Source organism: Callionymus lyra, chromosome 18, assembly GCF_982586985.1.
Source record: "Callionymus lyra chromosome 18, fCalLyr1.hap1.1, whole genome shotgun sequence".
Classification (NCBI taxonomy): Eukaryota; Metazoa; Chordata; class Actinopteri; order Syngnathiformes; family Callionymidae; genus Callionymus; species Callionymus lyra.
The window spans coordinates 21,697,553-21,713,852 of record NC_141835.1 but is presented as its reverse complement, the minus strand read 5'-3'; the positions used below and the strand labels follow the sequence as shown (position 1 = coordinate 21,713,852).

The following is a 16,300-nucleotide window of genomic DNA, read 5'->3' as shown; positions in this document are numbered from 1 at the left end:
GTGTTGTTTGAAGACATTTATGTTATATTTTTCTATATCTTTATATTTACAGTCTCTAGTCTTGTACACTCCAGAAGGAAAGAAAATGCTGTAAAGTTTGACAAGTTGTATAAATTGTTTTCTTAACACTAACTAAACAGTAAAACCTTTTCACCTTTAAGCGATTGCTATGATTATTATAATTGATGACTGTCGACGCTATTTCTGATTAAATGGATTTGCTGCTCATCCCATCAAATAATATGTGCGTACTCTATGTGAACCTGGTATAAAAAGGACAATTGGTTACATATATTTGATCATTTTGTATACGGTACAAATAACAGCAATAGGCACTTTTCTTCACACGACACATCTCATTGAGTTAATGTTTATAAAATTAAGTGAATCCGATTGAGATTATTGCAAATGTTAAACCAGCAACATAACACTGAAATGTGTGGCATTACAGAATAATAATAAAAAAGTGAAATAATATAAATAAAACGCATTAAATTTAAATCAACAAGAGACATTACCATAAAATTGCATATATATATATTAAAAAAAAAGAATAATACAAATTTAAAATTAATCTAATTAAATTTGATATTGATAATGATACGGACAACAGAAGGCAAAAGCACGCCTATTGTAGTTACATATAATATAGATTAAATATTGACCTTAATAGTTAATCGCATTAGCAAATAAAAGCTAATGGAAGAGCATTTTCGAATGCACATGTTAATAGGATTTGCCTCGTAACATACTTGCAGAAATGTGTTGTGTTCGGGGTCTACAAACCATAAAACAAATGGAAAACGAACGGTATTTACAGACAAGGGTATATGTATCCTAGGTACTTTTTAGAATAAATACGGAGTTTTTTAAAGGTATATGAAACACAAACCCTGTTACACTTACACATAAAAGGTGAATACATATGAAACACCGGCTTTCACACTACTTCCGTATACGTCATTCTGGCGGGAAACGTCAGAACCTTGCGTTTTCTGCTTCTGTGTCAACAACGTCTTTCATTTCGGTTTATTTGCATCCAAAGAAATGTCCACTTCCTCCGTGTCCAAGGTATGTATATCTACAGTTTGACATAAATAAAAGTGTTGCGCGATATACTAATTTGGACGCCACGTTGCAGGGTTGTTTTGTTTTCAAACCAAGTGCCAAAAAAAAGAAGTCCTCGGTCGGCGTTGGTAAGAAGCGTCACAAATGAATGTAGGAATAATATCGCGTTCTGTTTTTGCAGTAAATCCCACTTGTTTCTGTTCATTTTTATCAATAGAGGACCACTTTATAAAAGGCTGCGATGATGCAGGAAATAGTCAAGTACGATTTAAACTCTGCAATGATCTCTGGACAAATATTAAAGGCGACACAGAGGTAAGTGTTATTTAACAACCGTAATAATCTGATTTACAAATAAATAAAAGTCACAATTGACATAAGCAAGCTTGTGTCGTCTTAATGAAGAAGTTGTGAAAAAATCTTTTAAGCTATTTAGAAAAATCATAAACGTATCATCGATTAACTCTTTAATGTTTTTCTTTTGACGTGGCAGAATCTGTCTATTTTAATTTGATTCTTTTTGAATCATTAGTTGTTACAGGAAGAGCTCAACAGGAAGATCCTTGATAGTTTGCTGGACTTTACTGGGAAATGTTCCTCCACAAGGCAGCAGAGCGACTGGGCATCTCAAATGAGAGCTAGTGAGATACCAACTGCTGCTCTTGTACTTGGTATGAAAACAGTTTTGTTTTTTTTTACACAAGAGAGCACTGTTGGACATGAAAACAATTGTCCTGCCTTTTATTTGAATAGGTGTTAATGTGCCTGACCACGACATGACATTCCAGAGTCTCTTTGACCTGCTCCAACAGTCTGTCACTCCTCATGTGGCGTCTCTACAGGCCAAAGAATGTGCAGGTAGATCTTTGATTATTTATGTTCATTAGTTCAATTTGATTCTTTTTTTTTATCAACTTCAGCTCTAAAACCTTTGATGAGAAGGGTGTTGGAGTGCATCATGGATACTGTTGTGGCTAATGATGAGGATGAGGAGGAAGCTGACCACAGCAACATGCCCCTCCACAAGAGTGTCCACTGTTCTCTGGGCACGTTATGTGACTGGTATAATAATGCTACAAGGGTAGGATCCTAAGTCACAATCTAAATCTTAATGTTTATGTAAAACCCTAAATGACAATGTTTGTACCTCAGGTGTCGTCTAGTCCGGGAAAGAAACGCAGTTCATCAGCGAAGAGCCATCCACAGCAGCCTCCTGTTGTAATCATATTTAAAGATTTTGAGGCTTTTAACCCAAAGGTTCTGCAGGACTTCATAGTCATTTGCAGGTACAAAGCGTTGGATATAAATCAACATAATTGAAAAAAAAAATTTAATAAAAAAAAGGTTTTGTTTTGCAAAACATTAATATCAACTATGGAATTTATTTGTCCTTTAAATGAAAACTTCAAACATTTTATTCACATTAGAAAAACGGGTAATTTTAAGCATCCAACCCAAGTTACATATTTTGTTGGTGTCTAATGTATTAACCTTTTTCCTCACAATGTCTCTAATGATGGTTTAATATTGAACAGTCAGAAACTGCATTTTCATTTGAAGTATGTTCTCGGACTTAAAACGATTAAACTATCTGAAATGTCAGGGATATGTTATTTTGTTTCGCAGCCGATACATCCTCCGTCTTCCTCTGATGTTCATTTTTGGGATTGCAACTTCACCGAGTACCATCCAGCATATGCTGCCACATTCAGTGTCCTCACTACTCTGCATTGAGCTGTTCCAGTCGCTGTCTTGCACACAGCACCTGGCCACCGTCATGGACAAGGTGATCTCACCTACTTGTACACTTGACTTCTGATTTTTTGAGAGTCATGTATATATACATATGTATTTGTACTTGATGTCCATCATGGTTACAACCTTAATGTAAAAAAATCACCAGCAATATAGGTTTAAATGACAACAGGCTTAATAAGCATCTGTTGTTGGTTCAAGTTGTACTTTTCTTTGCAGTTGATCCTGACTTCACAGTTCCCCTTTAAACTCAACGCCAAGGTTCTCCAGGTTCTCATCAGCATATTCCTCTACCATGATTTCTCTGTGCGGAACTTCATTAAGGGCCTGCAGGTAAACTCTTGTCTCATAAAACCGTTCTTATATTTCCTTACGTGATTTATTTAATTGTGAAAAACAAGTCACAATAAAATGATAAAATGTTTCCTAATCGCCAAAATAGAATAATGTTACATTTAAGATATGGTTTTGTCAACCGCCATGTGGATAACTAAAACATAATCATTATATAATTTATGCTTGTGTCTGTCTGCTAACGATTTGGTCCAACTGACTATTGTTGACATTGTAACGCCTAGATTTCTCTTTTTCTTGTCATTACCAACCCTTAATGTGGTGCAATTCTTTCGCTGATTTCTCATGCTTGATCATGTTTTGGTCAGCTGGCCTTGCTGGAGCACTTCCATTCCCAACCTCTCAGTGTTCTATGCTGTAAGAAGAAGGAGGCTCTTCTACACGTGAAGGAACTTGGGGTGGACCAGTTGGAGCAAATCAGGCAGCTGCCTTCATTCACAAGGTAATGAGCACAAAAAACGTCTTACCTTATCAAAGATGAGAAGAATGAGCTATAACTATGATAATGAAGCTCAGTTAATTGAATTCATTCAACTCCACAGCCTTGTGTCCTGCTGAAGATGTATCGACAGTTTAAAAATCATCATGCAACTCACTTGACTCGCTATACTGGGACTTTAATTTATTCATTAATGTCGTTGTCTCAAAGTTTCCGTTTGGACTTTTAGATTAAAAATACTGGTCTTTTTATTTCAGGTTTTTAGAGAAGCAGGAAGGCGAGGAACAAGATGATCTGATGAAGAATGACGCTCACTTGAAGGTAGTTTGCACACGTTGTCCTCACTAATGTTATGAGTTGATTACTCACTTTGTGAGTTGACACTGTCGTTGTCCGTGTCAAGGAGGTGGCTGGCAAAATGATCAAGAACCTTCGCAAGTACCATAAGAACTATTATCCGGTGTTGAGGGTTCTTCACACGCTGACATCGGCTCTACCCCGTTACCCACTCGGAAAGCAGGCAAGATCTTGACATCCTGAGCTTCTTCTCTCAGCGTTGTGATTTAACTGTACTCGCTGTAGATCAGGGAGCTCCACCTGATCTGTCTGGAGAAGAATGTGTGGGACAATGAGGATTACCAGTCAGCCATCAAGTTACTCAAGTAAGTCCTTTTTTTATGAAAGTTCAGATAAAATGTTAGAGCTATAAGGTGTGTAATGATTTGCTAAAAAGATGAATCATGAATCTTGGTTAAGTTGTTTTGTTTGATCATGTAAAAAGTCTCTCATGTTAAGACTTGTATCACTTATTTGTCTGTGTTCTTGATATTATCACAATAATGAGACAAAGTGATTTTGTTCGAAAAGTTCAACTTCGACATGCATACTACTACAAACAGAATGGTAAGAGAAGTTGTTTTTTTCAGTAATCATGTGATATAATTCAAGAGATTGTATGTACATGGAAAACGAATTTAATCTGGTTTAATGGAAGTTGCCTCAGGGTAAAATTCATAACTTTACTTTAAAATGGGAATTATTTTAAATTATGTTGAAAATACAAGCAAGAAAATCAGACAAAGTCTATTTCATCTTTAAATGTATCATTTAAAGATTTTCAGAAATTATTATATGTTAAAATAAACAACATAAGTTAAAACTATATTACAATTTAATCTGAACACTCTCTCCCTCTCTCTCGCTCTAAATTGAAACTCTGGTTATTGTTCCTGATGATAAGATTCCAGGGTTGAGTCAGTACTTGGGTGACTTAGGCCAGTCTGTCAAAATGAGCCTGAGAAACCTTGGTGTTGTATTTGACAAAGACATGTCTCTAGTTCAACACTGACCAGAAACCGTTTCCTTCAACTAAGAAAAATCTCCAAAGTTAGGAAAATGATGTCACAACACGATCTGGAGCTTGTAATCCATGCGTTTTGGTCATTTGTACTATTGTAACAGTTTATTTTCGTGTTTAAAAAAGAAGGAGCTGTCTCGCCTGCAGTTAATAAAAAACTCTGCAGCAAGAATTCTGACCCGCTCAAGTAGAAGAACTCACTTCTTTCAGGATCAACTTTAAAATTCCGGTTCTTACATGTAGAGTTATTCATGGTCAGGCTCCTCCTTACATCAGTGATCTGATCCAGACTTACACCCCAGCTCGGGCTCTGAGGTTTGTGGATCAGAATCTACTGATGGTTCCATGCACCGCTTCTGGACCAGAGGAGAGAAATCCTTCCAGGCTGTTGCTCCTAAGCTTTGGAACGATCTTCATCTCTCTCTGTGTTTGATGTAATCTACTGACTCCTTCAAGAAACATCTTAAGACATTCTTATTTGTGCAGGCTTTTTACTTTTTATTTTCTGGGACTCCTGTGTTTGTCTTATGTTTCTTTGCCTTTTAGAGTATATAGTTTTAACTGTGTATTTTTCTTGATCCATTAAAGCGCTTTGTGACCCTGGTCTAGAAAGGCGCTTTAGAAATAACCATACTTACTTACAATTATAACCCCTGTTGATGTTATTTCAGTTGAATTACTACATTCCTGAGCAAACCAGTTATTATACAATGTTTGTTGCGATTATTTAATAATCATAATCGTATTCAAAAATAATATGATTGTTGGTTCATATGTAAAACTGGCAGTAACACTTTTGACCACTAGATGTCGACATTTCCGTTGAATATCTAGGGCTGAAATTATTTTTCTGTGGTGTCAGTAAAGAGTAAAATAATTCAATAACATAACGCACAAAATAAGTAATAGATAAAGAGAACCAAAGCACCCATATCTGTGACGATGACTTGCAGGCTTTAAGATGAACGTAATTGCCACAATATGATCTAAAATACTAGCAGTTTGTAATGTGCTGTTATATGCATGCGTGTCTAAACTCTAAATGAAAGTATCTTGAGCACTAGTTAATTCTCTGGGACATGGGTTCTCCTCACAGAATGCTGGCTAAGGAAGAGTTGACCACTCTGCTGCAGAGGTGTGCAGAGATCCTTCAGTCCACAAAGTCCAAGAAGATGAAGAGTGCTCAGGCCCAGCTGGAGGAAATGATAATCAAATTCAAGGAGCTGGATGGTAAGTGGCCTAGAAAAATAAATCAGTTTTAACAAAAATGTGCTAAATGTGCTCAAACAAGCTGTAAACTTGAACACAGTACACCCAAGAAGATCAACTAAACTAGATTTTAAACTACAGATTTAATGTTTAGAACTTCTTAAACACCTGACATTACACCTTTTTAAATTATGGAAGTTGTTTGCACTAGACTGCCATGACTAAAAATGACATTATTAATTTGATTTCAGCTGTCGCTATGATGGATGCTCCCCAAGACACGGATGAGGTTTTCATCTCCCCGATCAAAAACCTCCAGAAGAAAACCGATCTGTTCCAACTGAAGAAGGTACAGCGCAGTTTTATTGAAGGTTGTCGATCACGAAGAGCAAGCTGGAAATGAAAGCTATGACTCAATCAAGAAACTTGATTCACTGAGTGGGCGATCAGACTGTAGCTGCTCCGTATCTCCAGCCAGGACATTTTTCACCACCTGTCCAGTGTGATCTCCCTGAGCTCACAGTCTGTTCCGTGCAAACCCAGCTTCTATACCAGCAGTTTCATGAAACAAGTTTCTAAAAGTGAGGAAGGGTTATGGGAAATAAAAATAAAAAAAAGATCGGAGTAAACCTTTAAAGCCGTCTGCCATCAGCATACTGTACATGCTACACTGCTAATATGTTGCGACTCTTGTTATAGGCGCTGCTGGAGATGAATGAGTCCAGGAGATCTAAGAAGCAGAGTCCTTTTGAAATCCTACGTAATGACACCATAGAGTTTATTGACAGCCTAGTCAAGTGAGCAATCTGCTGTTTCCGAATGTAGCATTTGAGCAAAAAGAAAGACTTCTCCCCGCTGACTCGTCTCCCACCACACAGGACTCACTTGTTGCCCCCGGAGTCTCAGACACTCTTTGAAGTCTGCTACTACACTTCCTCTGCCTCGATCAGACGCCATCTTAATGCTACACCTCGAATCTCCATCCAGGCTGCGCTCACAAATCCCTACTACTATCTCCAGGTACTGCAGCCGTGTGTTAGTTAACCTTTCAATGCAGTAATTACTGGCCCACCAAGTCTTTTTTTGGAACACTGGATTCTTGGCTCAAAAACAAAGTATTAATGTCCATGTTGATGACTTATAAAGATGATGAAAATATAGACCTTGTTTGACCTGCTGCTAGACTGTTAAATAATTGTATTCCTTCGCATCATATGATTGAGAAACACGATTCTTGCATTCTCTTGTTGATCAGAATTCTATTATCTCAATATTTTTGGCACAAAAGCACTTTGTCTGGTCTTTCAGAACGAGCGTCTTAAAGCTGAGGACGGCACCGTCTCCAATTCTGCACCTGATATCTGTATCGCCTACAAGCTCCACCTCGAGTGTGGCCGGATGATAAATCTTTACGACTGGCTGGAGGTGATTTTTCTTCCATATGTGTTGTATTTGAGATCCATCTGTGACCATTAACTTCTATTATTCAATGTCATTTATTTTTGTATTTCAGGCTTATGCTACTGTGGTGTCAGCAGCTGAAGGTGTTGACCCAGAATCTGAAAGTTTTGGAAAGGTGGATGAAGTCAAACAGTATCCTTTACCCATCTACCTGAGTCTGTCTCCTTCTATTGTTTTTATCCAAAGTCCTTTAACTTTCCTCCAGTGCTCGCTTCATTAGAGCCGTGTCAGAACTAGAGTTTCTGGGCTTCATCAAGTCGACCAAAGTGAAGACTGATCACGTGGCCCGGCTTACATGGGGAGGCTGCTGATGCAGAAATTAAGTCTTCACAACTGCAAATGGTTGACGATTAAAAAGTCAACTAAACTTTGGTGTGTGTTTCATATTCATCTTTAGGTCAAAGTCTGAAATGCTTTAAGTCTCGATTGTTTTTTTTCGGTTGCTTTCAACCAAACTGTCAGTCGGAGTTAACTTTGTTGCCTATTTATTATATTCTAAAGAACATACTCTGTACTTGAAGGCACTTTGAATTTCTCGAACTCCTGTGTTGTTCTCAGTATTATCTTGATCTTTAAAGTATGTACTTTTGAGTATTGTTGATTGTCTAAGCTCTTTGTGACCCTGGTCTCGAAAAGAGCTATATAAATAAATATTACTTACTTACATACAAAATAATCTTGTGACTTGTCAAAGAGTCACAAAAGGCAGGGTCAAAATGCGTTGAAGATTTTTATTTTGTTCATGTCAGTACATTTTAAAGTGATAAAAGTAAATGTTAAAATAAATAAAATATAGGAGGGGAAAAGAAGTCCATTTATGATTGAACAGTTTTAAAACTGCAAATTCCCTGTTCCATCGCCTCCAAAGATTGACCAGCAAACCTCGTAAAATTCTACTTGCTTCAACATATTTACATGTAACAAACTGAAGAGTTGTCTGGAATGCTGGGAATCTTTACAAAAGTGAGAGCTGATGTACGAGGAGCAGGAACTGAGGCCACTGTTAGAGATGGGGTGGGGGTCGGGGGGGTATGTCATATGTACATGAGGAAGCACCGAGTTGCTCACGACAGCTTCATAGAAACGTGTCCAAAGACAGAAATATGGCACTGTAAGAAAAATTTCATATAAACTGCGTAACTTGATCTCCAACTCGCCAGCTTCTTGTGAGAAATGCCATGGAGGCTGCAGTAGGAGGGGAATGCTCAGGAAACATCTGGAGAAGAGATGTAATAAATATAGAATCCAGACTTGTAGACACATTTACTTATTCAAGGTGGAGGAGACGCATGAAACTTACAGCTTGCAGGTTGCTCCCCGAATCGCCGCATTAACTGATCGTGTGTGAACTTGACAAAAGTGTCGTATTGTTCTGCAGGAATAAAATAAGTCCATTTACAACAGTCAAAACAAACGGTTCCAAATATGCAGCATGTGGAAATATAACAATGTTGATTCAGCAAACAAACATGTTAAAGTTTAAATTTGGTCATTTACCAAACTTCTCGAGAATATAAGATGTTGAATTAAATTAACTATAAACATAATATGGTGATAATTAATAGGTAGATATTAGACAAAAATGCAGCTCAAGGAAAGTAATCATCTAAAATAAGCTCAAAGCTAAATCATAAGCATGAAACCAATTGTGGGCTAAGTACTTCCGAGATTTAAATATGAACTTCTTTTATGGACCTGCACATCTTGATTCTCATGGGTTCATGAACACCAACCTGCCAATTTTGACGTCATCGTCTCCTCGTACTCCTCACGCACCTTCTCTTCCCTCTCCTTCAGCAAGCGCTCACAGATCATGCCCACCTGTCTGAGGGTGAACAGTGGCTGCTCTCGCCTAGTCGGTGAGACGCCCCCAGAGGATGACCCTGCAGATATAAAAAATAATGATGACGTGTCACGGCCGGGGCGACGTACGGGATCACCCACCTGACATGTGGACATTCACAGCGGGCGACTGTGAGGGGGACTCTGGAGAATAACAGCACTCTGGTTGTTGGTAGCCGCCATCCAGATGCTTCCTCTTTTGTATGCGCTTGTACTCCTGCTTTATGCTGGTGAGGATTTGTTCTGGGAGGACAGAGTTGGGGTCAACAATGAGCTAAAGCAAACCCATATTTTTCTAATAAAAACTGACGTCAGTGATACTTCTACTGGTTACCTGCACTAAGTCTGGACGATGACTCTCCAAAGGGCGAAGGCTCCATACTGAGGTACTTCCTAGGGGATGACGACGGCTGGGACAAAGGGATACATCTTCGTCTTTTAGGAGCGTTTGGATTCATCAGGGGGTCGAAATCCATGGTCCTCTTCAGCGTTGCACCACACGCCATGGCTGGAAAATGTTTTAAGAATATACTGAACTGTTAAACCACTTTCTACCAGAAACCTTACACGTCAGAATTATTAAAAATGATTAGAAAGACGAATTGGCTGGTGTCCCTTTTTAATCGTCGATCGATCCATGTTCTCGAAAACAACTTAAAGGAAAACGAAGCTAACGCTAGCTCAGGCTATCACAAGTGGGACATCGCCGTTGATGTCCGGGAAAACCAACCTTACCTGATCAGGAAACGACCGTCGTTAAAGCTGCGGAATCCAACTGGAAACAATCTTAAAGTTGATCTTCACAAGTTATGGCGAGGAACAGGCAGCAAACACAAACACCAGCCGTTAGTTCGTAGAGCTAGCTAGCTACTCCGGCTCCTGACGTCACATCTGAAGTCGCCGCAATGCACTATGGATAATATTGTTATTTTGGTTAAAATAAATACTAGCCGTCGATCTAATGCAATTATTAAAAATGGCATAAAAACGACTAACTACTTCAAATAAATACCCCGGTTTTAACGAAAAATGTTTTTAATCTGAGTTATCGCAGATTGAAAGAAAAGTATAATTGTATCTACCACACGATGGCAGTGTTACACAACCGCCATCGTTGTGTTCTCAAACCAGAACACGAGAACGCTCTTTGTTTAGTCATTGATATTAAATGTAGTCATTTTTTGTCACCTCCGTTTATTTTTGCATTTTCTTACAAAACATATATTACAATGATTCATATCAGAACAAATATAAAAGAAGACAAAATCTATTCCATTACAATGAAAGCAAAGTTAAACAATGAATGAAAAATAAATAACCAACCATGTTCTTTAAGAAGACTGTGTTCAAATGTACTACCAATAATCAAAATAATAAATGAATAAATTAAGGATTCTGTTCAACTACATGGATAAAACGTTTGCAGATATAAAAGCCATACATTAACATGAAAGAAACAGTCAATAGCAATTGTAATATACATTATTTAGGTGAGGTAAAATAAGAGCCATGCAAAATATTTTTGAAACACATATTTAACAGCATTGTCATTTATCTTGGCACAAACAACGCATTACAGGAGAATCAACTTCAGAGTCATGATAACAACTTGTGACAAATATGGCATCTCATTAACTTATGGATGAAAAGGTACCACAACAAAACGTAACAGAACAGTTGAATTACCACTTTATTTTACTGTTGACTCTTTTTTTAGTACAATGAAATTCTCCATGATCATAAGTGTAAAATGTTTTTTTTTTCTTCATCAGAACAGTTTCAACCTCCACCTCTTTATTTGCTTTACAGTATTAAGTCACTTTTTCACATTCCACGGCAACATGTTTCATTTAAAGGCTCAGAAGATTTAACAGCAACAGCGTTGAACAGTACACAGCAAAAGCATCTCAACACAACATTGATTCACGGTGGTATCTAGACTGAAGCTGCGTTGGAGCTTTCAGGAAGTCCAGAAACTGTAACCTGGGCTACTTTCACTCTGGATGTGGCACTGCTGGCTGCTTCTTTGCTCGCACCGACTCCCGTGGATCTCACGCTCCTGCTGTTCCAGTCACTCTCCGCGCTGTTGTCCAGAGTCGTGGTCATTCCTTGGCAGATGTTGAGGAAGGCCCGGCGCAGGTCTTTGCTCCTCATGGCGTAGATCACTGGGTTTGCGGTGGAGTTGAGCAGAGTGAGCATACTGCAGAATGCAAACACGGTCTTGATGGAATCGTTCACCTTGCCGAAAAGGTCATACACCATAATTGCCAGGAGAGGGCCCCAGCAGATGATGAGGGCCACAAGGATCAGGACTAACGTCTTGGCCAGGCGAAGGTCCATCCGTGCCTGCTCGGGCCTCACCGTCTGAACTTTGGTCCCTTCGGCGGTGTAGATGATCACGCTCCTCTGGGAGCTGCGGCTTAGCATGCGGACGGCGTGGTGGTGCGACTTCCACAGAATGAAGATGTAAGCGTAGACAATGAACAGGAGCAAGATGCTGGTTATACCGATCCAAAACATCAGGTACTTCAGGTCGATCAGTGGGAATATATCGGAGCAGGTGGAGTTTAGATCTTTGCAGTTCCAGCCCAGCAGTGGCAGCATGGCGATAATAATGGAGATTGTCCACATCAGACTGAAAGCAATAATCGCTTTTCTCTTTGTCACGATGCGCTTGTAGGCCAGGGGCCTGTGGATGGATATGTAGCGGTCTATAGCCGTGAGGAACAGGCTGCCCACTGAGGCGGTGAACGAGGCAATCACTCCGGACAATTTGAAGAGGAACACATAGTGCGTGTCCTTTCTGTGCAGCACGTGGAAATCCAGAAAGCTGTAGACAAATATGATGCTGCCGATCAGGTCGGCCACGGCCAGACTCCCGATGAAATGGTAAGAAGGTCGAGATCGCAGTGTTCTGGAGTGCAGGATCACACAGAGCACCACCAGGTTCTCCAGCACCGTGAAGGCACCTAAGGTCAGCGCCAGTATGGCCACGGCCAGCTGCTGACCTGGCGTGAGAATCATGAAACACTCCATGTTGTCCACAAAGTCCTCCCCGCAATTTGCTCCCACCCCGCCCTCCATGATGGTGTCATTACTGAGGAGATCGGAAACGTTGGTGGGGAGAACGGGAGCCATGGTGCTGTAGATGACCTCCTTCAGTTCGGAGAAGGAGGCGCTGATGGACGCCAGTTGCGGCTTCTCAAAGAGGAATCCATTCTTGATCAGACCGGAGTCCAGCGCCGGGTCGTCGTACAGGGCGTCGTTGGAACCCAGGTACTGCCTCCCCATCGACGCTGTGCTCATGCTGGCACCGGAGAATCCGTGCAGGGTCATGGCTCAGTCTCGTGGTTCAACTCATATCCATGCAAGCAGACATCTTGATGGAGGAAACTTTTTTTTTTCTGCTGCTGCTGGTGCAAAGCAGATGACTCTACAGCAGATGTAATTCAGACAATAGTGGGAAAGTAAGCAGTTGAGGACAAACCTGTGTGGCCTCAGGGGAGATCATGGCATTAAGTATGTAGGGCAGCAGAGCTCGCCTATTAATGACTGACTGTCATCTGGAATCAATTTGATTTTTGGGTTCATTTGCGTGGAAGTCCAGTAAAACAATTACACTGAATTCAACTTATTAATCAATAAATAAAACAATTAAAAAGCGCATTTTTTAAATACCTAACTTATATCAAATTGTCTGATCTGAGAAAAGAAACGTACCTCAAACATGTCAGCATTATTTCCATCACGCACGGACACACTCGGCGAGCGAGAAGAAGCGGAAAACAAACACAGAATCAGTTTTTGAAAAATAAATAAAAAGTAACAGAGGTCGTTAAACTCCAATTTCCAAGCGGTGTCAATCACAGCGAGGCAGCAGTCCGTCTGCGTGAGCGCGTGTGAGCGCGTGTGAGGATGAGGGCGGTTATAAAGCTGCGCGCTGGGCGCCCGCGTCACGTGATCTGAGGTGTTCCAGCTCATCCCTGAACAACCCTTAATCGTTCTCCTGCTTCTGAATCTCTTATTACACATTTGATTAACATATTTTGAAACCTTCTTTCAATCCATGGCCATCAATTCATGTTCAGTTTGCCGATCATTTTATTTTACCTGTCAGTGTGTTTTGAAGTGATTCATTCCTCTTCATCTAGTTCATCAGTGTATTTTTTCTCTGCGTCCTTGGCTACTTATAAAACGATAGTGTCCACTGATCCATCTTCCAGAAATCCATGAATACGTTTACCATTAACTCATACTTTCTTGCAAAGTATGTTTATACATTTGTCAAAATTGTTCCTCCTTGACCGTGATCTCCTTTACACCTGTCACCATCCAGCACATCTAGAGACTCTTAGACACTTCTTAGATACTTATTGATGGTTTTTCATGCACACCTTCTTCCCTCTATGTCCATTTACCTCACAGAGTTAATTTCTATTTCTATATTTTACATGCTTCTATTAATGCTTAGTTTGCTTTCCACCACTGTTCTGTTTAAACACATGGACATCCCTGACCAATCTGGTTGATTTTACGAGGTCGCAATAATCTCTGTAATGTTCTCTGGATCTGTCAATAGGTCTCTTCAGATTCATTTCTTTATAAATGTTTGTTTTACTGCTGGACGAAAGAGTTTCAATAAATCAATAAATCTATCTATCTCACTTGGAAGGGTACTAAGGTACCCCTCCAACCTGGCAGGAAATTCCACCTTTATCTGTTTAAAGGGCAACTAATGTGTTGATTTAAGTGTTTCTTAATTCGATCTTGGACCTCTTTTGTACCCATCAGTACGTTTCTGTTTGTACAAAACTCTCTTTTCATTGAAATATTTACATTAAAAAAAGATTAAAATCCGCTTAAGCCTTGCCCACATCATCGATCCTGAAAGTCGATGCCTCCAAGAGACTCATATAAAAAAGCGGGGCGTGATTACAGCTGCCTGGATCATAATGGTCTTTGCTCTTGTAACCACTCGTTCGCAAGATTTCGGATGGGGAAAACTTCATAAAGTAATAACTTCAAAACATCATCATGAGGGACTTACTGCATCTTGGAGAGGAAGACTTAAACATTTGAAACATGTGAGTGAGTCAGGAGAGAGAGTTGGGTTTTCACATTAGTTTAAGGACCACGGTCTTCGATTTAAAGTAGCTGAAGTTATAAGAAAATTGCCAGAAGATAAAACAGGAGCTTTTCTCTCATTTTGTAAAAAAAAACTGACATGCAGTATGTGGCAGCTTAGCAACAGAGGAGTCACAACATTATCGTTACACTGTTCTGACACTGGGGGGAGCCAAAGATAATATCGTCAACCTCACATCGAGTGCAAAACATTCATTTTCAGCTGTGTTCTGTGTGGCAGGGTCACAAGGTCACTCATTACCCAGTATCCTGCTCTTTTGCTGCACAGCTGCACAATTATTTCTACTCTCCCAGCAAAGTCCATCACCAAATTACATGTATCTTGTCGTGGAAAATACATGACATTTGGCAAGGAGACATCATGCGGAACTGCATTTGAGAGGAAATGTGGAGCATGCCAGAAACTCCAGTCTTGGCAGCCGAGCAGTCATTACTGAACACTTGATTTTGAGGTAAAGGATTTTGGCGTTAAAGTTATCCTTGACAAGTACGAGTGAGGACGAATGGTGTTTTTGCATCTAAATTCTGTCCCCCGTACGATAATTATGGTGATGATTTCAGCGTTGGTTCCAAGGCATTGAGCAGAAATTGAGAGATTTCGGCGACAGAAGCTGTCTGTGATGACAAAAGGCTTGTGAGACCACAGTGGCAGCTCGTAGGGGTTTAGTTCCCCTCTCCATGTGGGCTGCACATTCATCTGCGAATATTGTGAGAGATTTGCAATGATGGATTTTGGGAAGCCTACTTTTGTAGAGCAACACCACGCCTCTTATTTAATATTGTTTTGAGGAAACTATTACTGGAGTGCTCCTCATCCGTCAAACTCCGGTTCTCCACTCAGGTTTGTTGACGTGACACTGACGTATGTACACATTTTAATGAAATATATTCAAGTGGCAAGATCGGCATGATGCGAGAGGAGTTTAGAGCAATTACAGCTGGAATTCTAGTGATTGCACTCACAGTGTGTCATCAGTCTATCTGCGAGAGTGTGAAGAGGGGCGGATGGAGGGGGCGAGCGGGTGGAAGATGCATAAATAGAGGAGGGAGGAGGTTGTGGCTCAGCACTGACAGCGTCTTCTAATCTGCCACTAAAAAAGAAAGATGTTTTTCCTCTCAATGGGAAACATGTAGCGCTGTTGCCGAGGCATTTTTCTTTCACTCATTATCAAAATTACACGCCGTCGTCTAATTGCAACGATCCAATTAATGGAGAAAATGAAGAGGCGTTTCTCTTAAAAGAGGAGAAAATGAATAAACAAAGCAACACTGAATTACTGCAGAGTTTTCAAATGAAATTGCAAATTAAGATAAGGAGAGCTGGAAACGCAACTTTATTTTTTGGTTGTAATACCTGATGAATTGGAGAAGCACTGAGACCGGTCATATCCTCTTTCCTCTCCTCTTTTTAAGGTGGTTACTGTCATGAGCATCTTGTCATAGCACCTAACCCTTCTCTACCTGAGTGCTGTTTTTCACAGGTTGTGTACCATGGACCTCTCTCAGACCACACTAGTGAAAATTTGTTGGGGTAGGGATCTTAAACTGATCTCAACAGAAAGGAGATTTTGAAAGGCTCCACTAGTCCACCCAGGTGATCTTGGATAGGTCATACTTGGTCCAGGTTACTTGGAAAGCTAGGTCCACAGCCTTTTGCCTTCATTGTTCAG

At 40.0% G+C, this 16,300-nt stretch overlaps 3 protein-coding genes across 3 annotated transcripts; 1 reads left to right on the top strand and 2 right to left on the bottom strand.

Moving 5' to 3' along the window:
* The first annotated feature begins 1,044 nt into the window (after positions 1-1,044).
* orc3 (origin recognition complex, subunit 3) lies at positions 1,045-8,010 on the top strand. The gene is made up of 20 exons (XM_087779574.1): positions 1,045-1,071; positions 1,142-1,196; positions 1,286-1,383; positions 1,601-1,739; positions 1,822-1,926; positions 1,989-2,149; positions 2,221-2,354; positions 2,695-2,854; positions 3,043-3,156; positions 3,486-3,619; positions 3,874-3,937; positions 4,020-4,136; positions 4,199-4,278; positions 6,070-6,203; positions 6,434-6,531; positions 6,882-6,979; positions 7,061-7,202; positions 7,491-7,607; positions 7,696-7,775; positions 7,849-8,010. The coding sequence occupies exons 1-20, from the start codon at positions 1,048-1,050 to the stop codon at positions 7,952-7,954; spliced, it is 2,160 nt and encodes a 719-aa protein (XP_087635700.1). The 5' UTR covers positions 1,045-1,047; the 3' UTR covers positions 7,955-8,010.
* Positions 8,011-8,360: 350 nt separating this feature from the next.
* Positions 8,361-10,361, bottom strand: LOC148060941 (akirin-2-like). Its single transcript, XM_087779464.1, has 6 exons — positions 10,221-10,361; positions 9,820-9,993; positions 9,588-9,728; positions 9,377-9,526; positions 8,944-9,015; positions 8,361-8,859 (listed from the first exon to the last, which is right to left on the bottom strand). The coding sequence occupies exons 2-6, from the start codon at positions 9,989-9,991 to the stop codon at positions 8,849-8,851; spliced, it is 546 nt and encodes a 181-aa protein (XP_087635590.1). The 5' UTR covers positions 9,992-9,993; positions 10,221-10,361; the 3' UTR covers positions 8,361-8,848.
* Positions 10,362-10,683: 322 nt separating this feature from the next.
* LOC148060940 (cannabinoid receptor type 1B-like) lies at positions 10,684-13,391 on the bottom strand. The gene is made up of 2 exons (XM_087779766.1): positions 13,206-13,391; positions 10,684-12,864 (listed from the first exon to the last, which is right to left on the bottom strand). Exon 2 carries the CDS (start codon positions 12,819-12,821, stop codon positions 11,421-11,423), a length of 1,401 nt encoding a protein of 466 aa, XP_087635892.1. The 5' UTR covers positions 12,822-12,864; positions 13,206-13,391; the 3' UTR covers positions 10,684-11,420.
* Between the last annotated feature and the right edge of the window lie 2,909 nt (positions 13,392-16,300).

Excerpts from the sequence above, each read along its gene's own strand:
- orc3 (XM_087779574.1), top strand. The coding sequence starts at position 1,048 with ATGTCCACTTCCTCCGTGTCCAAG. Across the intron at positions 1,072-1,141 it reads CCACTTCCTCCGTGTCCAAG|GGTTGTTTTGTTTTCAAACC; the intron begins GTATGTATATCT and ends GCCACGTTGCAG. Across the intron at positions 1,740-1,821 it reads AACTGCTGCTCTTGTACTTG|GTGTTAATGTGCCTGACCAC; the intron begins GTATGAAAACAG and ends TTATTTGAATAG.
- LOC148060940 (XM_087779766.1), bottom strand. The coding sequence starts at position 12,821 with ATGACCCTGCACGGATTCTCCGGTGCCAGCATGAGCACAGCGTCGATG.
- LOC148060941 (XM_087779464.1), bottom strand. The coding sequence starts at position 9,991 with ATGGCGTGTGGTGCAACGCTGAAGAGGACCATGGATTTCGACCCCCTG. Across the intron at positions 9,729-9,819 it reads ATCGTCCAGACTTAGTGCAG|AACAAATCCTCACCAGCATA; the intron begins GTAACCAGTAGA and ends CTGTCCTCCCAG. Across the intron at positions 9,527-9,587 it reads TGTGAATGTCCACATGTCAG|GGTCATCCTCTGGGGGCGTC; the intron begins GTGGGTGATCCC and ends TTATATCTGCAG.